General features: G+C 44.3%; 1 protein-coding gene across 1 annotated transcript in view; it reads right to left on the bottom strand.

Moving 5' to 3' along the window:
• LOC147012691 (otoferlin-like) overlaps positions 1-25,204 on the bottom strand; it is a 163,649-nt gene that overhangs the window by 112,708 nt on the left and 25,737 nt on the right. Inside the window, exons 5-12 of the mRNA XM_085853778.1 lie at positions 12,908-12,943; positions 12,622-12,675; positions 9,676-9,761; positions 9,075-9,189; positions 5,416-5,470; positions 4,135-4,266; positions 3,602-3,664; positions 108-192 (exon numbers count right to left, since the gene is read on the bottom strand). Coding sequence (XP_085709904.1) covers positions 108-192; positions 3,602-3,664; positions 4,135-4,266; positions 5,416-5,470; positions 9,075-9,189; positions 9,676-9,761; positions 12,622-12,675; positions 12,908-12,939 — 622 coding nt within the window. The 5' untranslated portion in view covers positions 12,940-12,943. The remainder of the gene's footprint in view (positions 1-107; positions 193-3,601; positions 3,665-4,134; positions 4,267-5,415; positions 5,471-9,074; positions 9,190-9,675; positions 9,762-12,621; positions 12,676-12,907; positions 12,944-25,204) is intronic.

The following is a 25,204-nucleotide window of genomic DNA, read 5'->3' on the forward strand; positions in this document are numbered from 1 at the left end:
CAAGAAAGACAGCTTATAGGCGAGTGTGCATACCTCCAGTGTGTGAGGCTATCTCATCAGCACACAGAACATACATCACGACTTCATCTTGCACTGGTGCATCTCACCTGGTTGGCTGTACACCGTTCCCACGTCCATTTTAAACATGCCGACCAATGTTCCACTGCGGAGAATGTTTCGAGAATGGATGACCTAGGGGCAGCAGACGGCAATTTTAGTATATGCTGTTGTGTAATATCGTGAAAATTTTGGGTTAATTTTTGCCAACCTAATTTTTTAGTGACTATGGACCATAAATTTATCAAAAATTCTGGTTGGCATTTTTTTGGCCGCCATCTTGGATTATTGGCGGCCATCTTGAAATTCGCTTGGGTAAAAACACATTTCTGACCATATCTTTCCTTCTGATAGAGGTATTTACAAGATATTAGTGTCTAAATGTATGTTTTCGAGGGCTAGCAATCATTTGTGATACTTTATAAAGGTCTAAATATAAAACTTGACAAGGAAATTGTCAATAATGCCATTTTTTAGCTTATAGCAGCAGCCAAAATAATGAAATTTTTATTATGTTCTTTTTTGATATTTCATAGCTGTTATCATGACCGAATTTGACTATTTTCCCATAAATACCTATTATCACATGTTTAATATTTGTTAAATATTTGTTTCTGCTTTTTTCAGAATATAGCTACAACAGCCTGAAGAAAGATGGGAGAGCCACCTACAAAAAGACCACGCACCAATACAAACTATAAACTGTGTATTAAATGTCAAAAACATAGCAGTGATTTGTTCAGACAACACCCAAAATATTCATCATATGAAAAATTTCTGCATTCTGTCCGTCGTAGGGCTGATTTAAGTGAACTGGAATTCCTTGGAATTCATTACCGTCTGGGTGAAATAACTGCATAACAGCTAAAGGACCAACATGCGAAGTGGCATGCAAAATGCTATGCAGAAACTACTAACGTCACAGACATTGGAAGATCTAGCAGGCGGTATGAAACAGCCCTCGCTACACAGGACTCTACCCAGCTAAAGCGAAAGAGAAGTTGCCCTCGATCTTGTAGCTCTACACGATCTTCCTCTGCTCCAGTACGATGCACATGTTCCCAAATAAGGAAGTTCAATAAAGCTGAGTCCTTCTTTTGTCAGGGTAAAAATACAGATATTCTTCACAGATGTCAAAGTCAAAATGTTGGTGAAAAAATGGCAGTGATTGTGCAAAAATGCAACAATGATGAGTGGAAGGTGAACTACAGTGAACTGATAAATTCAAAGGACCCACTTTCTTGAGATTTGATGTATCATAATACCTGCCTGGCAAATCAGTGGAAAAAATAAAACCCGGTCAAGCAACCAGTTGCAGAAAAAGACTAAAAGGATTCAGATGATTCTGTAAATTTCTTGGCTGCAGAAATTGGGTTTTACAGTTGCCTTGCAGATAAACTCAGCTCTGGTGAATATATAGGCATTGATAAAGTACAACAAGATTATGACAATATGATGATGATGTATAGATTACACAGAACTACCACTCGTGCTGCACTGAAGGAAATTATTGAAAAGAATATCGATGATGTGGAATTCACACGCCCATGTGACCGCACTAAACCATCACTAATTCACTCAAGTGAGGCTCGTGAGGCTGCTGTAGATAATGCTGAAAACAAAACTGATAGACAAGATGTACAAGCAATGTTTACTACTGCAAAAATCATTCGGAGAACAATAGAACAGAATAATAGCTTGAAATTTAAAGGTTCCTTGGTTGGTGAAACTATTGTTCCTGAAGAGTTAAGTATATTGTTGGGTTGGATAATTCAAGGACAGAGCACGGCCCAGTCAAATGTACGGTCTGAAAGTATCAGACATTCATGCAGTAACATATCACAGCAGATGATGCAAGCTTACAGATCAAACAGACAGGTTACATACAAACCCAAATCAGATTCCTCTGTGTTTCGCAGTGGCACTGAAACTCCTCTGACATTGGGCATGTCCCTGTATTGCTATCATGCCACGCGGAGTAAGAAGATTATTGATGCTGTATCCCATGCTGGTGCAGGAGTGTCATATCAGCACACACTTCAGCGTGTTTCACAGATAGCTTGCGCAGTGAAGAATAACATGGAAGAACATGGTGGAACATTCGCCGAGCTCATCTACAGTGCCATGTGTGGCAGGAAGTACTTGTTCCAAAGCCCTGTCGTCTTGACCCAACAAAGCTTGGATGGTATCGAGAATCTACCAGTGAACTGAAACCAATTCTGTCCAAAATGCCTCCAGCCCCTGAATCAGTGACAGAATTGGTGAGGTGTGGTTGCAGCAAAAGTTTGTGTAATGCTCGTTGTTCTTGCAAGCAAAACAATTTGGAGTGCACAGAATTGTGCAAGTGTGAAGCCAATCCAGAGAGCTGTATGAATACCCAACAGGATGTCAGATGAAGAAACTGATTCAGATGAATAACTGTTTTCGCACTTTAAATTTCTTCATATAAGGAAAAATTGCGAATTCAACCTTTACAACAGACTAAAAGTGATATAATTTTTAAATTGGTGACTCAACATCATGTAGTGGTTAAGGTAATGTAGTTGTAGTTCAATGTGGCCAGTGTGTAATTATACATATTTAGAAATCAACATCATCAAAATCCAACTATTATTGGTCGAGATATGGGCAATAATGTGTTTTTATACAGCAAATTTCAAGATGGCGGCCAGTAATCAAAGATGGCGGCCAAAAAAATGCCAACCTGAATTTTTGATAAATTTATGGTCCATCGTCACTAAAAAATTAGGTTGGCAAAAATTAACCCAAAAATTTTGACGATTCCCCAAATGACAACACATCAGCATATACTATTTGGGACAACTTAGGGTTAGGTTTGTGGGTTGGCATTCATGATGACATATATCTTGTGATGGCTGTGTGGTCATGATCACTTTCAACGCAGCAATGAACTGAAAAACGCAATGTAATTGACATTGTCGTGTGTGTGTGTGTGTGTGTGTGTGTTTGTGCGCGTGCGTGTGCGTGTGCGTGCACGTGTCCGTCCGTCCGTCCACGGCGGTTTGTCTAATGGAATGTCCCACGCCAACAGAGCAGGACCATGTCAAGCATCACCCGGTGTGGTTTGCCATTTCTGTCCCAGTCGTAATCCTGGCAGGAATGATTTGTTCTTTCTGGGTGCTGATTACAATTGCTTACTGTTAAAAAAGACACCATGGGATCTCTCACGTCCATCAGCAACCAGCACTGGCAAGATGGATCTCTGGATTAATATCCCAACCAAAGGAAGCACACCGATCAATAACACACTTGCGATGAACCAGGAATACATTTTAGAGTCGGGTTGGGAATCAAACCCAGACTAAGTAACTAGTTAGCAAGTGCACGACCTCCGAGCTATCCTGGCAGTCCCCCCCCCACCCCCCTCCCCGATGATTGCTCTCGCCAACTAAATCAGTGGCATCCTCAAAACGTGTCAAAAGCATCTGAAGAACGACGTGGACATGCTTTCACTGACATCGCCACGTCCTTACATTATGGCAAGTCGTACACCGGCAAGAAAGCAGGAAAGTTTGCAACTCACCGAAAGTTTGATCATCTTGTCAAACAGCACTTCAGGCGAGACGTGGAAATCAAACACAAAGTACTGTCGAAAGAAAAATAACGAGCTTTAATCAATTTCCAATTTCACAGGGGGTTCCAATGGAATTTCATGGAAATGTAACAATTATTTAAGTTGCAAAATTCCTCGCAAAATGAAGACAAAAAAAGCCATCGAATATTGTAAGGATTTGGAAGAGAATTGCATTATAATCTGTTGGGGGTGGGCGGGGGATTAAACGAGTCTCATTCCCTGGAATCTAAACTAAAAAATTTTCATGTAGTTCCACACCTTCCCTCCATGCCCCCCAACCCTGACCCCCTAAATTAAGCTGTTGAAGTCCTCCGAGATTTACCCGGAGAGATTTGAGGGGTCCGACTTGGCAAATATTGTAGGTGAGAAGTCCCCATGCAGTTCTGCATTGAAGGGCTAACCCCCCTATGGCTGTGGTGAAATTGCAGAACATTCCAGCGGGGGAAATGATCTTAGGCTGAGCATGAACAACGACACCTCACCTCATTATAATATGGACAATTTGTGGATTCCTTCATGCTGGTGAACTTTTTCTCTTCTCCGACTTCCACGCACACCACAGGGTCCATATTGAGGCCAATAAGCTGGCGTGCTTCAATTATTGTGACACTTAGCTGTGGACATCACAATGAGACAATGGTGTTTGAAGGTTAGATGCAAATTATAGTGACAATGACACGATCTGTGTCACTTTATTTATTTAAATATTTTACACCCATTCATACACAGAATCTCAATTTTAACTAGGATAGTTCATAAAACACCTTGCCCCAAGCAGTCTTGAGAAAAAGGACATGGGAAGGGTCTTTTAAGGTCTTGCTTTGCGTTTTGCAAAATAAAAACAGCGCTAGGTGCCGCCATATTTGCCTGAATGCTGAATCTCACAGTTACACTGCCCTCAGGGCATATGGCGTGAATGCTGAATCTTACAGTTACTGCCCTCAGGGCATATGGCATGAACGCTGAATCTGTTACTCTGCCCTCAGGGCATGATATGGCATGAATGCTGAATGTCACAGGTACTCTGCCCTCAGGGCATATAGCATGAATGCTGAAACTCAGTTACTCTGCCCTCAGGGCATATGGCATGAAAATTAACCTCAGTTACTCTGCCCTCAGGGCATATGGCATGAAAATTAACCTCAGTTACTCTGCCCTCAGGGCTAGCATGAATGACACTCAGGGCTTCATGAAAGCTTGCATGAATGCTGAATCTCAGTTACTCTGCCCTCAGGGCATGATATGGGATTAATGCTGAATCTTAGTTACTCTGCCCTCAGGGCATGAGATGGTGTAACTATTTTGTCCAATTACTGCTAAACAGAAGGTTTTTGAAAGTTCCAAGAAAGCGATTTGTGCTCTTCAGTGCTCAAGAGTAGAATTCAATTTAAACCAAAATGAAGGCTTTCAAGGCTGTATAAATAAAAACAAAACAAACTTTTTTTCGGAACTTTACCGCCGTACAGTAGATGTAGCACGTTTTAAACCACATTATTTAACACACTAACTGAGTTTTTTGTGTCTGATGTTTGCGCCTTTGATGATGTCCCTAAAACAGTACGTTTCCTGTTTGGAATTATTGTTAATTTTGTTTGTCATTCTTAACTTGGAAAAATCAAAAATCAAAAACAACTTAGACTTGTTAACGAATGGGAAAAAATCCTTCGGTCATATCTTAGCGAAAGATTTTGTGATATCTCTCGAGCCTTTGTTCAAGTGCATACACATTGCGGCACAGGTGCCTCGTCTCACAAGACCTCTACCTGGTAGTCTTGTGGACGACCTGCCGTTGGACCCATTCGAGCATCTGGTTTTGATCTGCACAGTCACAAAATAGATAAAGAAGCGGATTTAAGTTCACTCAAACGAGCAGATATTTCAATGTATGTGAAAGTTCAAGGCTATTTTATCAGTAGTACAATGGCAGCTCATCAAATGTTTATTTTTTTATCCAGATGGACATCTAATGTTGTGATTTGACCAAATCGTCTATTCAAGACTTTAGGTCGACATTTTCATGAAGATGAGGATAATATGAGAACAAAAAGTACCTTGAAAGTAAAACTACAATACGATATTCAGTGTATTTAAAAATCCGAGCAATGAGGTACATCACTTACTTGTAATAGTCCAAGACAAGCAAACATTTGTTTTTATCTTGCCAAAACGAAGTTTTTGCAAGATATGCAAGTCAGCTTGTATGTTTTTTTTTTGTTTGTTTGTTTGTCTGTATTCACGTATAAAAAATTCTGCAGAGCACAGTTATCATTGGAAATTTTTGTAACTTCGCATATCAGAGGCCTATAGAGGTCCCTTTCAGCGTATAAAATTTTGAAGGTCAAGGTCAAAGGTCAAGGTCACTTTGTCGCAAATCAGGGGAGTCGACGAAACCTTTATTTTTTGAGTAATTTTGATCAGATCGTCTTCAAACTTCATGGGAATATAGTTCATGGTCTGGCACTCAGCTGATTAATTTTTGGTGGCGATTGGCCTTGACCTTCATGGTTAGCGCCTCAGGTCAAACATATTTGACCCCAAGGTCAAATTTTCAAGTTTTAGGAACCATATCATGTAGTACCTCAAATTGAACACCTCGATGAGTGCTTTCTAGATATGTCAAGCTTGAGACATTATGACGTCATTTGGTGACGTTTTGAGGCAAACTCATATTTTTCATGGTTACTCTGTAGAACGATTCTCATCGGAATCTCTCGTCGGCAGATATTCCTCAAGGAGTCGCTCCTGGTGGATAGCAGCTCTGTTCACCTCAGTGTGACCTTAAAGAAGTCACACGTGGTCACCTTTTGGCAAGATAGGTTTTTTTATGATTTTTAAAATGGTGTGCCTTGGATTCAGTGCACTTGCTCCATTTGTCCTTCAAACTGTCTATGCCAGTAAAGGAGAAGTTTTCAGATTACAACGACTTCGTTTTGGTTGCTCAGTCAGTTGCTCATATTCCTCCTACCAGTTGAAACAAGAGGCCAAGCAGGTGACACTTCAAATTATAATACAGATAATAGTCACTGGAGACCAGGTCTGAGCTGCACAGGCATGTTGTCATGGAGGAGAAAGCACACCTTTGGTCCTTTTAAGGGACTGTGTGCAATGGGAGCAATGCAGTTGGAGAAGAACAGACACTTATTCTGCTAAGCACAAAATCAAACGTGATCGGTGTTCTTGATGAGGCAAGTTTTTTCACACTAAACCAATAATAAAAATTAAAATTAAAAAAATGAAGTGCGAATAAAGATTTAGTGAACTCTTCTGTCCTTAATGAGTATTTAGAAGGTCACCATTCCCCTCTCTCCCCTCCTCTGTGGTTGAGAAACGACACCACCCCTCCCAACACCCCCCCCCCCCAGTATAAATAAGCGTCGATAAATTCTCATTCCTCAATCAGTTTTTACTCCCTCAGCCTGAATTGGCTAAGGGGTATTGTCGTCATAGGCGTTGTCCGGCAGGCGTCTGGGCGTCAGTCAACTTTTGGTTTCCGTCGATTTCGAGGAGAACACCTCCGATTAAATCCATTTTTGCAGGGTATGTTGGGATTGAGTAGAGGAAGGTTCCTTTCGATAATCAGTGCGATGCGATATCCAATATGGCGGCTATGGCAGCCATCTTGAATTTGGTTTCTGGACAATAACTTGAGAACGGCTTGACAGATTGATTTTATTTTCATGGCGGTATAATGGGGGTGGTTAGAGGAAGGTTCCTTTCGATATACAGCACAATCCGATATCCAATATGGCGGCTAGGGCAGCCATCTTGAATTTGGTTTCCAGACAATAACTTGAGAACGGCTTGACTTATTGATTTCATTTTTGTGTGATATAATGGGGGTGTTTAGAGGAAGGTTCCTTTCGATATTCAGCGCAATCCGATATCCAATATGGCGGCTAGAGCAGCCATCTTGAATTTGGTTTCCGGACAATAACTTGAGAACGGCTTCACACATTGATTTTATTCTGGCGAGGTATAATGGGGTTGAGTAGAGGAAGGTTCCTTTCCAAAATGGGCATGCTGCGATTTTCACTGTGGCCGCCACGGTAGCCATCTTGAAATTGGTTTCCGTCAATTTCGAGGAGAACGTCTTGTCCGATTAAATCCATTTTTGCTGGGTGTGTTGGGGTTGAGTAGAGGAAGGTTCCATTCGAAAATGGCCACCATCTTGAAATTGGTTTGCGTCAAGGGGCTGAGGGGTTACGCCTGCTTTGCAGAGCTATTTTTAAATCTTGTAGGTGGTTCAAACCTCTAGGATGGAGAGTAAACCTGGGGATGTCCAATCAAAAATATTTTCAAAATCAAAATGATGGGATTAATATATAATCACCGGTACAATAAAAGGAAATTAAAGCAGAATCGATACAAGAAAGCAGTTTATAACACACTTCACTAAGGCATCAACACCAAGGCCCTTTGTAACATTCGGGCATGTCTAGTTATTACGTATGCAAATATGGGAATTTTTGATCCACACCAGCTCCCCTTTCCCACCAATCGGTACGTTTCATACATTTCCCTTCCTTTGCTCCTTTCCTTTCTTAAACATCTTCCTCTTTTCTCCACAAGACCCCACAATTCTCTATCATCTTTCTTCTCTATCAACCTTACTTTTATGAATTTTAATTTTCTCATTTTAATGCCCCTCACACCACCCTCCCCCCCCCCAGACTAGGTAATGCAATTTTAATGGCCCCCTGAGTGAGATCAGAAAGACATCAAATTCTGTTCAATATCATGTCAAATCATTGATGAGAAAATAAAGTAAATATTATCATGACAATACATTATTATTAGTGTGTGTGTGTGTGTGTCCGTCCGTGTGTCCATTATGCTTCATTTTAAAGGGTTACTGCTGTCATAGGACAATAGAAATAGTTCCATTGGAAAGCTAATAATCGAATGACTTGAAACTAAGATTTGTCTCTGTTTCGTCATAAAAATGGCTGTTTTGAAAGCCTGTCATTCTGGGAGGGAAGCGGAAGAAGCAGGAATTAGGAACTTTAATGTTACGGTTCCAGTTCCAATGGTACAATGACAGGAAGCCTTTAAATTAAAGCGTGATGGACACGGAAAGAATACACAAAATTATTCATTGTAATACTTGTCGAGACAATAGAGAAATGTAAAATAGTACATGGAAGAAACACAGCAACAACAACCACATCGACAACAACAAAAAGAACGTGTTACAAAGGATCCTTTGTTTTTTTTCACGCATTTCACCTCATTTTACATCGTTATTGAGACTCGCAGGTTGACATGCAATATGTTTGGTGAAGTGCATCATGCTGGCTTTTGATTAAATTGATCAGTGAAGCAAAGGGTTGTTGCAGATAAAACAACCGATGGAAGCAAGGAATAGTAATCACTCAATAATTCCATCGATGATGTGATTGGAGAGTTCGTCAAATTATCTCACCGTTTGTTTGAGACATTTGTGGTGACAGCCGTGACCGACGCCATGGACATCGTGTCAAAGTCTTTCCCTTTGCCAACCTTCTGCCAGTGTTCCGAGTCTATCACCGCGGCTTCGTCTGTCATGATCAGCCACAACGATTAGTCATGCAGGTCATAATCACAGGTTAAGTACACAGATCAGTCATATGTTCAGTCATTGAGAAGTTAGAGTGGTGAGTTGCAAAAGAGTAGCCAGACTGGTAAGTCAATGAAATTAGTGTTCATTGAGGTTCGTCACATAGGAAAGCGATGCGTTAATCTCATAGGTTAGTAACACATGCGAGTCACATGTCAGTCACTACAGTACAGGTCACAACGATGTAGAACACGAAGGTATGTCACAAAATTATTCTTATGTCTATCTCAAGAAGCACTTGGTAAGATGTAACGTGCGGGTAACTAGGAGCAGCTATGGGACAATACCATGTTTGGAACAAATGCGTTAACCGAACGAACAAAGCCAACACCGCTAGGATGGATTAGAGGATTACAGGAGCGATCACGATGATGAAAACACTGATTACTTGAGCTGGTGCAACACCTTGAAATGAGTATATACTCACCATTTCGGTTCCCCACAGAGTTGTGGTCTTTGGTAGACTTTGTCTTGTTTAGTTTGATCCCAGAAAACACGGATTTCACACCAGCCCTTGGGAAATAAAACGACAAAGGTCAAATAACAAAAATTCTGTGCAATCGATAAAGTGCAGGTAAAGACAAAGCTGCAGAAATTGAACGTCACAAAAGTTAGAACTCACAAAACAATTGAGTCAAGGAAATTCTTCAGGTTATAGTGTAAAAGCAGAAAAAATTAATGGGGCACTCTCTGAATATGACGGGAAACCAGAGATTTGGGATGAGGATCAGAGTGAGGACACGGAGCTTGACACGGAGTCGGACCCAACGCTTGGATGTCTGGGTCTCAGGTAACCCGACCCCTTGGACACACTTTGGATGACACTTGAGAGCGTCAGTAGAGGGCGCTACAAGACAACGACCGACTGAAAAGCGGAGACTATTCGTAACATGACGTGAAAACGTGAAGTTATGACGTCATTATCATTGATTGGCATGCATAATGTTTTGCGAATTATAATCGACTCAGTATTTTATGCATTAACTTGACAGGCAAAAGACCTTCCATTGGAGCTTCCTTCCATGACTTGCAAGCGACTGACGTTGCCATCATGCATTAATCAGAGGGAGGTGTAACGGGATGCCATCTCAAATCATCAAAGCCTTTGGGTTCACGAGCCAATCAAGCACCAGACAGCCATTGAGCCAGATCACCACGGATGGACCGAAGGGCTTTTGTCTTTGGAACAATGCTGGGCAGAAAAGCTGACAGATTCAATTTCCCTCAATTATTAACATCCACGATGACGACCGCCAGTGTCAAAGGGCCTTGTAAAGTGTGTGCTGCGTAGTCGACCTCAATTTTCAAGGGTTCGTTTTGGTTTTGGTTTTATTTAGCGAATCCCTAACCGAGTCCCATCCCACTGAGGATCATTCCTCATCCTTTCTGCTAACTCGGTGATAAACGGAAGCATTAAAAGTGGAGGTTGTATTATAGAAAGGAGTTAAAGCTGTCGATAGCACACATAACTATCAGCAAAAAGATAAAGGCAATATATAAGGCGAAATAAATAAATGAAAATAAACACATTTTACAGCTTGAACTAGAACGGCACTCGGTCGCGCGCATACGGCACTCCGCCAGGCTGAACAGTTTACGTTTTGTATCCCACTGATGGGCCAAATCCCAATCCGGATCTTCACAAAAAATTGAAGCAATTCATTCATGTCACACACTCAACATGTCCACCAAGTTTCGTCTGAATCCATCCACAACTTTTTGAGATATCATGCTATATATCGTTTTGGGCCCCCATCTCTCAATGGTGAAGAATAACTTTATAATTCTGATATCTGGATCCGATTTTCACCAAAACCGAATCAATGAGCGTATATCATAAACTTGGTGGACATGTTGGGTGTGAGACCTTGTTATATAGGCGTAAATGTTCGGTTAACGCATTTGTTCCAAACATGGTGTTGTCCCATAGCTGCTCCTAGTTACCTGCATGTTACGTCCTACCAAGTAGTTTTCTGAGATGGACATGAGATGTCCACCAAGTTTTGTCTGAATCCATACATTATGTTTTGAGATATCCTACTCACAGACAGATGGAGAGATGGACAGACGGACAAACAGAAAGGAGTGAAAACATAACCCCCGTCCACCTCTGGTGGCACAGGTAATTATGTAGACCACAGAGCTTTTCAAATTCTAAACTGAAATCGTTTTGCTGCCAAAAAGGCAAGGCTTCAGAACTGATGTTTCAACCACAGGTCTTCGTCCGGAACTGTATTGCGGGCGTCATGCGCCAAGGTGTTATTAAGTAAGCTCTCAAGGTGGGTTGACTGCAAAATGCGGATGCAAGACATCATTAGACCTCACAATCTGCATTTTGCAGTCACATTGACAAAAATATGTCCTTAAGGTTACGTTGCTTCGGGGCCACTTACATAGCAACTACACCAGATGGTGGAACTTGCACTGTACGCCTCACATGTGCACCCCTCTCATAAAAACTATCAATCTATTTTCCCTTTTCTCCCCATTCCTCCCCATCTCTCTTTGCTCCCTTTCCCCTCCTTTCCTAGTTCTTTAAACTACCCCCCCTCCACCCCCTCCAATCTTGTACATAATATATAGATTCACCTTGTCTCCGTGTTTTAAGGTTGATACATAGTCGTGCATAGTGGATGATAACTTCTGATAATTAAATAAATTAAATTTTCAACAAGTCCATGTACTAAAATTATTAATCAGAGACGCCGATACAAATCGATTTAACTTTCTCCACCCAATACCCTCAAATCATACTTCTCGATCGGCTTTACGCTGTGCACACAATGATTACCTTTGTTACCTGTAAGTGTATGCATACCTCCAAATTGTTTCTCCAAAAAATCTGGTCTCATGGAAGAGCGAGGTGACAGAGGGACAGAGGGACTATGGGGCCACGGTTGGACAAGAATGAATGACCAGGAAAAGTGGAAAGACATTGAGTGGGGGGGGGGGGGCGGAGAAGGAAACAAAGAAACGCACATGTAAGAAGGTTGGGTTCGATAGGGTTAATGGGGGTAAAAACAGATTGTGGGCAGTGATCACGGATGACATGACATGGCGGTGCACTGCCTGCTCGAAGCCTGGGAAGGAAGGATGTGATTGAATAGTCTCGGGAAGGCTGTTCCACAAACAGTAGGAAAGAGGAACGTGGGAGTGATGGTGTGTGGAAAGGCTGGATTTTTTTGAGTTTAACGAGTAGGAAGGTACTGGAAGAACATGTGTATCATGGAGGAGCTGGGGTGGATCGAAGAGCTGAGAGAGAGCAGATGCAGCGAGAATGCAGCAGAGGTGTCAAATAACCAGGCCCATAAGATCATCAAAAAAGGCGAAATGAATATTTTCTGAAATGTATTCCTTTATCCTATCCACTCACTTCTCTTGTTTGCTGGCCTTCTCTCTGTTTTTCTGAGCAGATTCACTTCCTTTGCTGAGAAAACAAACACAAAATGAGTCACAGACCAACTTCATGTGCGACAAACTGCACGGGGGACAGCACCCTTCTGTGTGCAGTGTCATTCATCGATGTGGGTGATGCAACTTTGTCAGTTATGTGTTTACAACTCTACGTAACATAACGTAACCCTAACGGAATATGATGTACAAAGCACATGCTGTTGAACATGTCAGTGTGATGTGCAGAGACACCAGCAACAACATACCTGCAAGATGTGGCCTGCTTGTTCATCCTCATCTTGCTGTGGGTTTGAGGAAAAAGAAAGATACAAAATAAACAGAAATCATAAAACAAGGGTCGTTGTCACTGGTTGTAAATATACACACACCTGTATATATATATACATATACATGTACAGTGCCCTGCAAAAAGTATTCCCCCCAACCAATTTGCCACATTTAGATGAATTATGTAGAAACAATGTTTCCAAATAAACTTTTTCCTTCATAACTGAGAACAAACTAAACACTGTTGTCGTTGAAGAAGGTACCATGTCAGGAATACCTGTAAAACACGTGTACAAATCAAAATTCACTGGTTGTAAAAATATTCAGCCCTTATGTCAGTACTTGGTGGAGCGTGGAAACACCTTTTACAGCAATGACTGGCATGAGGCTTCTTGGGTAGGTCTCTGCCAGCTTTCCCCTGTGAGATGGTAAAATATTTGCCCATTCTTCACATGAAAATTGTTCTAGTTCTGCCAAGTTTGATGGGCATCATCGATGGACTGCAATCTTCAAGTGTCGCCATAAATGTTCAATTGGGTTCAAGTCAGGGCTTTGACTGGGACACTCAAGAACATTAATTTTATTCTTCTTCAGCCACTCCAATGTGGTTTTAGCTTCGTGCTTCAGATCATTGTTCTGCTGAAATGCGAATCTCCCACTCAGTTTGAGATTCATGGCTGACTCAAGCAGGTTTACATCAACCTTTCTCCTGTACTTTGCACCGTCCACTGTCCCTTCTTTCCTGACATGCTTGCCAGTCCCTTTTGATGAAAAGTCGTCCCATAACATGATCCTGTCACCACTATGATTGACAGTAGGATGGTGTTGACTGCGTGGTGTGCAGCGTTAGGCTTTCACCAGAAGTAAAGCTTTGAATTTTAGACTAAAAAGTTTAATATTTGTCTCATCTGAGCACAAAACTTTTCTCCACATGCCTGCAGTATCATCAAGATGCTTTTTCACATACTCCATACGAGCTTTTAGATGCGTCTTTTTCAGTAATGCCTTTTTTCTTGTCACCTGTCCATGGAGGCTAATTTTGTGAAGAGAACGGGAAATTGTTGATTGATGGACAATGCCCTCCATCTCGGACAAAGAGCCTTGTAGATCTTGCAATGTCATTGATGGATTTACAGTGACACCCTGAACCAGTTTCCTGCTTGCCTGGCTGTTGATTTTGGATGGGCGATCTGATCTGGGTCGAGTCTGGGTGGTATGATAAGTCTTCCATTACTTAACGATGGATTTCACAGTAATTAAAGGGATAATGAGTGACTCTGAAATCTTCTTATAACCCTCCCCTGATCAGTGCTTCTCCACCACTTAATGTCTGACTTCTTTGAAAGGCTTTTTGTTGGTTTTCATGTTTGCCTTGTTTGTTGACCAAGTGAGTTTCACCTTCAAACTCCTAAGATAAGTGTGAGAGCTTAGTTTTCAGTTAAACCACTGATTACATGCAGGTGAAACCTATTACACTTATTTTGTAACCTTTCAAACAAATAATTTTCCCCTGAAGTGATTTAGGGTTAATTAGGCAAAGGGTGTGAATACTTATTCAAATGAGAATCATCAGATTTTCTTGGTTAATCGAATTTATTCACATTCTATCTGAATTTTTTTAAGCTTTATCACTTTGGAGTAGTTTGGGAAGACTCTATACATAAAGTTTGATTTGAAAAGTTCATGAAATAAGCTCAGGTGGCATCAAAATGTGAAAACTTTGGATGGGGTGAATACTTTTGCAGGCCACTGGATATATACTGATGTAAAAAAGTTCCTGTGCATCATTTACACCTAGGTGAAATGCGAAATGAAAACAAACATCATGTTGTTTGGTCATATCAACACATAGTGTTTGATAAACATGAAATCAACATGAGAAGGTCAACACATGCGTGCAAGACATGTCTCCAGAGTATCGAAGAGGGATGCGGTCCAAAGTCAGTAAATATCTCAGTATCTGGTGTGACCACAATTTGCATTGACACACCCTTGGCAACAGCACCTCATTGAGGACACAAGATGGTTGAAGAAGGATTGATGGATTTCATTCCATATCTGTACCATGGCCTGCCATCGTTGCGCCAATGTCGCCAGCTGATTTTGAAGACTGCGCAATCGTCATTACATTTAGTACCACAAATGTTCTATGGGTGAAATATCAGGTGAAACAACTGGCCAGGAACGTGTGGGAATGTTCTGTTGTGCGATGAAGTCGGTGACCACTCATACAACATGAGGACGCACTTATCCTGTTGAAGTGTGATGTGACGTCCATGAACCTGAAGGAACGGGAGGACATGAGGACTGAGAACTTCGTCACTGCACCTAATACCCGTCAAATTGCCATTGATGATCTCCAGATAGGTTCTGTAATGTGCGGTGATGCCTTCCCATTCCATCACGCTTCCACAGCCGAACGATAAACGTTGCACAAAACATGCATCAGCGTAATGTTCCCCTCTTTGTTGATAAATGCAACAACGGCAATCACAACTGTCAAGATGGAACCTCGACTCAGCTGCAAAGAGGATAGCAGCTTAATCTTGTCTCTTGAACCTCAGGTGTTGTCTACAGCAAGCTAGGTCAACATGTTGATGACGTGACAATAAAATCGGATGTACTGATGGTCGTCGTGGTCTTTTGCTATGCTCTTGAAACCGATTCCTCATAGTTCTGGCACTGATTGGTCGCAAGTCAGAGATGCTGTGAGCTGTCAAACTTGTAGTCTGGAATCGATTCCAAAGTTGCACCAACCAGATATTATCCTGCCGACATGACGTCACAAGAAGGAGGAGGGTCTCTGATGTTGCCTGTTTGTTGATAACATCTCCAGAGTGAATGCATGGTGTTCCGCTGAACACCAAAATGCCGAGCCACAAGATTTTGTAGCATTTATGTGTCAAGCATGTCAATAGCACGTAGACGTTCATTTTCGGAAAGCTGTGTGGCATCACATTTACAACATTTAGACGTCAATAAAAATGTTTTTCACAGCTGGGATTGTTCACTGAATTGTGCTGCATTGCAATTTGCTCAGTATCACATGTAGCACAGTGACATGACTAAGTGCATACATGTACACGTGCAGGGGAATTATGCATGTTGTGTGCAGTATCCACGTGCAAATTCCAGATATTCACGGGTAAACTGGGAAACATGTCAAGACACATGCTGGCTGGCCATTATAATGCTTGGATGCATGTCAGTATCATTTTGTATAAATTTTTATGGTGCACAGCAACTTACCGTTATATATATATATATATATATATACACACACATGTCGTAAAACCCATTCTCTGACCTAAGCCAAAAGCCATGATGTCACCATCATGACGCAGAGCTGCAGTCCGTCTGCGGCTCCCAGAAGAGAGCATCTCGAAAAGCAAATTATGATGTAAATGTAATTGTCTAAAGGTCAGATACTGTCACAAGTGAATGACAATGCAGTGACTGACCAGTTTCGTCCTTCTTGTTGCATCATCAGGACAACATAGGGCAACAAGCTTCCATCCACTTGTGACTCTGAAACCTTACATTTATATACCAATCATGATATGACTCCAAACTGTGAAAACCAAACTTCTTACACGAGCCTCGACTTGGTATATAAATTTTTTTTTAAAGTTGTGTGAGTGCCGGAATCATGTCCCATACAGCCCTTGCTGCACATCCCAGGAGCGATAAGCCCTGCCTGCCATGCAGAAACATTATTTCTCGCAACACCATGCACCCACACCTGGAGCCATGAATTCATTTATCACTCCTGGGACATGCAGCAAGGGCTGTATGTAATGGGACACGATTGCGGCACTCTCACCTCTCACAGTTTGGGCTCATATCATGAGATATATAGTCATGCGCCGCTTAACGACGTTCCGGGCAACGACGGATCGCATATACGACGGATCTGCCAGCTTTAAAAAAAAAAAAAATGAAAAAAAAAATGAAAAAAAAATGTAAGTGAAAATTTCCTATCGCCGAGTGATGTAGCCTCGTATAAAAATAGCACATACAATTATGTACACTGTACAGTACATAATACTTCATAATGATAAACGACAGTGTGGCCCTGTTATAATGCGATCGTTGAGGTCCATAAAATGTCATCGCGAAAAAAACAGGGTCGTGCTAAATCGGGATTCAAGGAAATCTGCTTTCAAACTGAACAAATGTTTCCACGTTTACCTTCTCGCAAGTAAATTACCTTTGAATTGAAGAATTCCGCGAATAAATCGTTGTTCTAAGTCGACATTAAAACACAAATCTATTTTTGGTGAAGCTTTTCATGTTGTTAAAACGATCGCACTGTTCCGAAAATATATATCACAATTGACAGGAGCTCGTTTCTTCATTTATAAATTATAACATCGATGTTATAATTACGTATTTATAAAATATAAAATATATAAATATATAATGTAATTTATAAATAATTATATATAAATAAATAAATTTATAAATAATTATATAAAATAAATATATATAAATAAATAAATAATTTATATAATAAAATATATAATGATTACGTATTTATAAAATCCAAACGCAAATTATTCACCTTTCTATAATCGATGCGAGAGGAGATTGTAAGCTGCTGCGAATAACACCGATGGCCGTCATGAACAGCACAAAGGTAAAACTAACGTGTCTTCGTCTCTCTTGGATGTGTGTTACAATTGCCCACAGTATTCAGTACAGTAACATGCTGTACAGGTTTGTATCCGAGGAGCAATAGGCTACACCATATAGCCGAGGTGTCTAGGTTTGTGTAAGTACGATGTTCGAAAACGAAAAAAAAAATGATGTTCGCACAACGACGACGGCGCTTAACGACGCGTTTCTCAGAACGTAACCCCGTCGTTAAGTGGCGCATGACTGTATATATGTGTGTATATATATATATATATATATATATATATATATATATATATATATATACATATATATATGGTCGTAGTTCATGAACTGGTCATCATTTGCGTTACAGGGTCAAAATATTCAATTTTTCAGTTTTCTCTGGGTTGATAGACATCACCAAGCTACATGCACTTCTGTGAAAAAAATTTAGCAAACACCACTAATTAACGGTGAATATGGTATTTTTAATTATGAACATTAATGGATAATGCATTACAAGGAAAACACATTTTCGCGTTTATCTCAAATTCACCCTTTCTGAGTAAATTGGATGTGGATCAGTTATCCTTTGGCCGTTTTGGACAAGTAAAGTGGCAAATTAATCCTGAGAATCTGCTAGATACATAACTATGTTAAGATATTTACTAGATCTCTTTTAGGAGTTTGTACATATTGGTCAGGGTTTGCTGAATAATAACGAGCTGAATAATCAATTTTGCGTCATGCAACAGCAAGTCCCAAGTGTTACTCACCTAAAAAAAATAACAAAAGAGATTATATTAAAGCTTATTGATTGAAATAAATTCAGTTCATTCCAAATTTGACTCACCACATCCGCCGCCTCCACCTGTTTACTTCACCCCTGACTTGTATCACTTATTTGCCTGTTACACAAAAACTATTGCATCTTTTTTATTTCTGTTTTTTCCACATTAAACTAGACAAAATTACCTTTCTTCTCATACTAAGATATCTAGATATCTGTGGTTTTACTGGTCTGTAGTCAAAGTGGAAAGTGGATGTTTTGAAAAACATGAAACAACTCCGCCTTTTTAGGGTGACCAGTTCATGAACTCCGACCATATGTACATATATATATATATATATATATATATATATATATATATATATATATATATATATATATATATATATATATATATATATATATATATATATATATATATATATATATATATATATATATATACATATATATATATATTGTTGTGGTTACCAAATTCGCAAACCACCATTCAGGTCCCTTAGGTGAGATATCTCGGTAAGTATATGTGTAGTTAGGCCCAAACCCGTTGTCTAGTGGGAATACATGTCATTCATGCGTGCTGCGACTCTTCAGGATAGCCGTTTTTCTTTTGCTATCTTTATTTTGGACCAACCGCCATTGTTACCACCGCCAACCGCGTCTCAACAGTCGTCACAACATCAACCACCCACCACAACGCCGCTTCACCACAACAGCCACGACCTTTCCCGTCACACCTCGCAACCGTCGCATCGCCACCGTTCTTGCGCCGCTTGTGGGTACCGGTATTGGACTCGTGCAGGGCGCGCGCCGAACAGCGTGTACAAAACCACGGATTTTCCGCTCCAAAAACGGATCAAAAACGACACACACCCACTTTTGTTCCGTCCAATCGGTGAGCGAGGGGCGATTTGGCCCCGCCTCCAGGGCGTTGGAGGGCGGTCGCTATATGCAAATTCATGGATCAAAATGCATTCACGCCCACTTTTTCTCGGGCCAATGGGGAGCAAGGTGAAAGGTCGAAGGCAGGGGGTCAAAGGCGAAGCCACGGGGCTTATATAAGCGGCTGCGTTCGTCAGAAAAGAGTTGGTCGTCGTCGTCGTCGTCGTGTGCGTTGGAGTTGAGTGCAGTTGGGAAGTTCGCAGGAGGAAGAGTTGGGAGTTGGAGTCGGAGCGAAGAGGACGGAGCTGTGGAGAGGCGGCGGCGGAGAAGGCAGACGAGGGGGTGCTCGCGTCGGTGCCGGGAGCTGCACACCAGGGAGGCCGACGGCGCGACCTGGTCGAGGTGGAGACGCTCGTTGCGGGACTCGAGACAGAGTAAAAATCCTCCTTTCCCCGAGCATCAGCAACCCCCTCCTGTTTCCCCCCGCGCTGAGATAGTGCGACCAAGGGGGCCCCTTTTCCCACCCCCTACCAGACACTGTCCGCGAGGCCCGCGGAGTTGAGGCACCATCGCCGCTCTGCGTCTCATCACCAGACAGGTAGGCCCGACCCGGTCTCGGCCCCAGGCCTGCCTCATCCTTGAGGGTGTTCTCTTTCTTGGTTTTGGGTATGTGTTGTCGGCGCCGTCTGTGAAGTAGAATTGTATAAGTGTTGCCGTGTGCTCGGTAGTCGGATAGCTCTGCATTGTGTCTTCGCTTTCACATTTGCTTTTTGTGTAAAATTGCATTGTGTTTCTTCTTCTTTTTCTATGTGCTTTTGGTGGAATTGTATATGTGTGCTTTCCGTTCATCGCGAATAAATGTGCTTTATGTTGAACTGCTTTCCTGCTTCGCTTCGTCATTTCTCTCATTGAATCCTCATCTTGCTTCACGTAAAGGGTTGGTAGTGGGCTGAATACGCCCGATAATTAATCGAACCGTCGAAGCCGACGATAACACCGCTCGGTTATCCCGATAGTACGGAACGGGTCGCTTAAGTGGCCCGTGTCCGAAGTCGACCTGCGGCGAGGTGCGATCGCCCGGTCTACCCTCCGTGTGGGTACTTAGGGAGGTCGAATTTGGCGAGCAACCCTATCCCACGCGGGGGCCGATTGGCTCGATCGCGGTGAGACCGAAAGGTCCACCCGTGACTGGTTCCCGGCGTTAGTCCGAGAGGGTCACGACTGGATTGTCCGTCCGGTGGGCGACGTGCCGCGATTGGAGTTACGTGGCCGTCAGCACGCCGGCGGGCGCGAAACCGCAACACTGGTGTCAGGTCGTGCGATATAAACTCATCGCCCTCCTCGCGGCACTGGTATCGGAGAACAGGAAAACGGGCTCTCCTGTCTCCGGCTAAATTCACGGGAATCGGTCCAGGGGTGAGAGAAGCGACCCCCGATTCCCTCCAAATTACGAGCGAGCAAATTAACCCTTCACGAGAAGCAAGATGGCGTCTCAAGGCGAGCGGGAGCCGGGGGTATTAGAAATGGATGTAGAATGTGTAGGATCCATGGTCCAGGATGGAATCCCCGAGCAGGAAATGTTGATTGTGCAGGAACACGGACTCGCCCAACTGAACCCAGGGCCCGAGGTGGGTGCGGCAGCGGCCGCGGTGTATGACACCTCCCCCCCCCTCTCCACCAAGACCCTTCCCCAACCCCTGCCGAAACGGCTCACTCAAGCGCACCCGACGTGGCCCAGCTATGCGCCGTGCTGGCGGCAATGACAAATGAAATAAAAAACGAAATGAAAGACATGAACAAGCAAATGAATGAAGTGAAAACGACGATGGATGCGAATACACAACACATGAACGAAAAGATGGATACAAATACAAATGAAATGAAAAACGAAATGAACAAGCAAATAAACGGAATGGAAGCAAACATGAAGGAAGAAATGAAAGAGCTACGGGGTGAGACGCAGAACATGGGAATGAGCCTGAAAGGAAGCTTGGAAGAACTAAAAAACGAAATGAAAAAGGAAGTCGACACGATACGAGCGGAGGTGACCGGGTTAAAAGAGAAAGTAAAAGGAGTGGGAGTCGCAATGGAAGAAAGTAAACAAGAGAGGGTAAACGAAATAAAGACGGTGGTGGGAAAAATAGACAAAGTAGGAAAAGGATTGGGAGAAGTAAAACAGGGACAAGACCAAATAAAGGAGGAAATCGGGAGGAACACGACGGCGATAGAGGAATTAAAAAGAGAACAAGGGAAAATAAAGGAGGGATTGGGAGCCGTGAAGGACTGTGAGAAAAGACATCGGGAAATGACAGACAAAGTTGAAAACCTGCGAAAGGAGGTAAAAGCGGAGACACAGAAAGGATTAAAGAAGGTGGCGGAGGAATGTAGAAAGAGACATGAGGAGGTAATTAATGAAATGGAGCGGAAAGCCGGAGAAAAGACAGAGGAACTGGGGGAGCAGATAGGAAAAAACCGGGGCGAGACAGAAGAGCAGTTTAGGACAACGAGGGAGGAAATATCCAAGACAAATAAGATGGTGACACAGGTACAAGGGGAGGTGGAGCAAATAAGAGAAAAAGTCGGGGAACTGTCGTTAGGAACGATAGGGGAGGAAATAAATGGGGTAATAAAGGGGAAAATGGAGGTAGTGGAGGACAATGGGGGTGAGCTGGCGGACTGGGTGGAGACCCAGTGCGAGCACCTGGATGGCCTCCTCCAGGAACGAGGGGAGGGAGTATGCCCCCTTGAGGCGAGTCACGACCGGGTGAGTTCGGTCGTGCTTTGCGAGGTTGAGGGGACGAGTGCTGTGAACGGGTGCTTGGAGAGCTTGGGGGGTATAGAGGCCCCGGAGACCCTTGTGGGGACACAAATCCCCAGTGTGGTTGTCCCTGTGTGTGTGGTGCAAGGTGTGAGTGCGGCACCGTGTGTGGAAGCGACCCCGGGTGTGAGTGGTGTGGTGGCGATTGTGCCGGTGTACGTGCTTCCCAGCACGCCGTGTGTAAAAGGGGCACCGCAAGTGAGTGAGGCACCGCGGGTGAGTTCCCCCGCGTGTGTGAGTGAGGCACGGTGTATGAGTGAGGCACGAGTGAGTGGAAGGCCGCGAGTGAGTGGAGCAACGTGTGCGAGGGAGATGGCATGCGTGAGTGAACGGCCGAGTGCAAGGGAGACCGTGTGTGTGAGAGAGCGGTATGTGAGGGAGATGTCGGTTGGCATGCGGGAGCACGCAGCCGCGTCTCCCGGTGTGAGTTTAATGGTGTGGACTGTGTGCGTCGTAACACGCAGGTATGCGTGTGTGGAATGGAGACGGAGACGGCGACAGAGGAGAGAAAGCCGAGTAGCGGCTGTAGTTGTTTCGGGGACCGTGCCGGGTTCACCCAGCAGTGAGCACGCGGTCCGTGCTGTGCAACGCACGAGGCCACCACGTGCTCGCTTGCGAGAGTGAAGTCCCGGTCCGGAAACGCACGCGGTGGATTTGCCGATCCCGCGGACGGACAAAGTTTAGGCAGGTAAACGGATTTGGACCGGACGGGTTCTCCACGCTATCGTGTGTGTTAAGCTCCAACGGGCAAAGCACATGTGTTCGTGTGGGGAACCCCTCGAGACGTGGGGCTTGTGTTTTTTTTTAATGCGCACGGTGACGTCATGGCTGCACGTGGGGTTGGAATCCGGCAGGAGGGGTATCTCTGCCGGATGGTACCGTCCAAGGAGGGACGAGGAACACGTGCAGCTGCATGACGTCACGGGCAGGTGCAAAGTGCGCGAGCTCTGAGTTGCCGCGCAGGTGCTGCGCATGAAAAAAAAAAAAAAAAAACAAGCCTCACTTTCGGGTGCACAGGATTCCTGGGCAAGGGGAGGAAGACCCCCTTGGCCTGGGCACAGGATGGAAACTAGTTAGGGGGAAGGGTTAGCTTAGCTAGACCGACTCCATGGGGCAGGGGTAAGTCCTCATGGAGTCCGTGGAATGGATTAGTTAGAGGGATTGTAGCCAGATGTAGGTTGGGAAATAAAATGAGTGAGGAGACAGTGACAGACTTGTGAATGTGTAGAGGGGACGTAGTTCAGCTACGTAGTGTTAAAACGAACGTGCTGTAGTTTAAGGGATGACGTGGGAGCACGAGTTAGTTGGGGGATGTAGCTAGAAGGATGGCAGAGTTCAGTGGTGTGTGTGTTGAAGAGTTGTGAGGTGAGTACTTGGTGAGTGAGTGAGGCCAGCGGGTCTGTGTGTATGGAGCGAATGGGGAATGCATGGTGCGATGAGTGATTGGGGGGAGGAGTGACTCCCGCCAAAGGGACCCCGGGGTCAGTATAAAGTGAGTTAGGGGGTTAGTCAAATTGAAAAATGGAGGTCGTTTTGTTGTTGGTGGGAAAGTAGGCTCGAGACCCATTTGGAGGGGTGCAGGAGCCCTGTTGACGGGCTTGGGAGCGTGGCTGCGAAAGGTGAGTATCGCTGAGTGGGTACCCTGGGCACCAGGCTAGTCGGCCGCGGTAGGCCATGGGCCCATGGGGGGCCGGGATAGAGTAGTGGGCACGGGTGCGCCTGCTTGGTGCGGGGGCCCGGGGCGCCATTAGCCGCGTGGGCAGTGTTGTGGGCACGGGTGACCCTCGGAAAGGGGCCCGGGAGGCTGGCCTGCCACGTGTGCGTTTCAGGGGAGGTGCCATGGGGGGCACTCCCCGGTGTTAGGGAGCTGGTAGGCTCGGAGGCAGTGTAGTGCCCGGGGGTGCCATAGCGGGAGATTCGGCAGAGGGTCGTGCCTGCCTAAGGGAGCCACGTGTCCCAGCCAGGAGACCGTGTGAGGGCACGGAGAGAAAATTGGGGGGCGAGGCCCGAAATTGTGAGGACACCAACACAGGCGACGGGAATCTGGGTTGTTAGAACCAATAGTTTAAGCGAGAGGCGCTTGTTGAAAGCCCCGGGGTAGTTTAACAGTTAAATGGTTAGGGTAGATTAGGAGATGTACCCCTCCGCACCATCCATCCCCTCGCTCTCGTTGTGGGCCGCTGGACCCACTTTGGGTTAGATCGCTGAACTCTGGGGAGGCCATTCTGAGGCTTCGTTGGGCCTCAGCACAGGACGTTAGCTCTCCCTTGTTCCCCTCTGGGAAGGGAACGTAGGGGTTGGGAGTAGGCGAGGTGACAGAATAGGTTAGCCGAACAAGGACGATAAAGGGGGTTAGGGGACGATTTATAGTGGGGAAGTAAAAATAAAAACAATAAAAAAATAAGTTGGGGCTAAATTGGGGTTTGACAAATTAAGGGAGTGGGTATGTACAGTGACAGGCAAAGGCGATAGGTTGGGAGGGAGACAGGTAGGTAGGTCCGAGCCCGCCCTCCAAGTGGCCAGCACCACCGCACTCCCTCCACCAACCTCCACTGAACGGCAAGAGCTGGCCAACTTCATCGGCTGGCCGTGTTTTGCTTCAAGGCGGAGGCCGGCCAACTTCATCGGCAGCTGTTGTTTTGCTGCAAGGCCTGTGCCATCGGCTGGCCGTGTTTGCTTCAAGGCCTGTGCCGGCCAGTTCATCTGCCCGCTATGTTTGCCTGCAGCGGCCTTCTTCTGCGGGCTGTGTTTGCCTGCTCACCTTTGCCATGCCATGCCCACTGCCCACGTTCACCAGCCCCGTTCAATTTTTGCTTTGCCCCCCCCTGTTCATTTCCATGTGCGCCAGGATCCGCAAGGCAGCAGTTTGCAAGCTGCGCGAACTGCCCTGTTGGCAGCTACAACACGGGCCTGCAGTGGCGGCCCGTGCACCGTGTTTGCGTCCATCCATTCATGCATCCATTCGTTGTGCTCATTGCGTGTGCCGCTTGAGCTGGCACGGAGACTGCGTTTGTGCAGCCCATGCACCGTTGTGGTTCACTGCGTTCAGTTCAAAAGGGAAGGCCTTGGACTGCGTGTGAGCAGCCAGCCACGTTCCCTGTCACCTGCATTGTTTGAGCCAGAGACTGCATGCGGGCAGCCTGGCTCCCTGTTAACTGCTTTTCT

Source organism: Eptatretus burgeri, chromosome 14, assembly GCF_056783735.1.
Source record: "Eptatretus burgeri isolate ZD-2024b chromosome 14, Ebu_testis_v1, whole genome shotgun sequence".
NCBI classification, from domain to species: domain Eukaryota; kingdom Metazoa; phylum Chordata; class Myxini; order Myxiniformes; family Myxinidae; genus Eptatretus; species Eptatretus burgeri.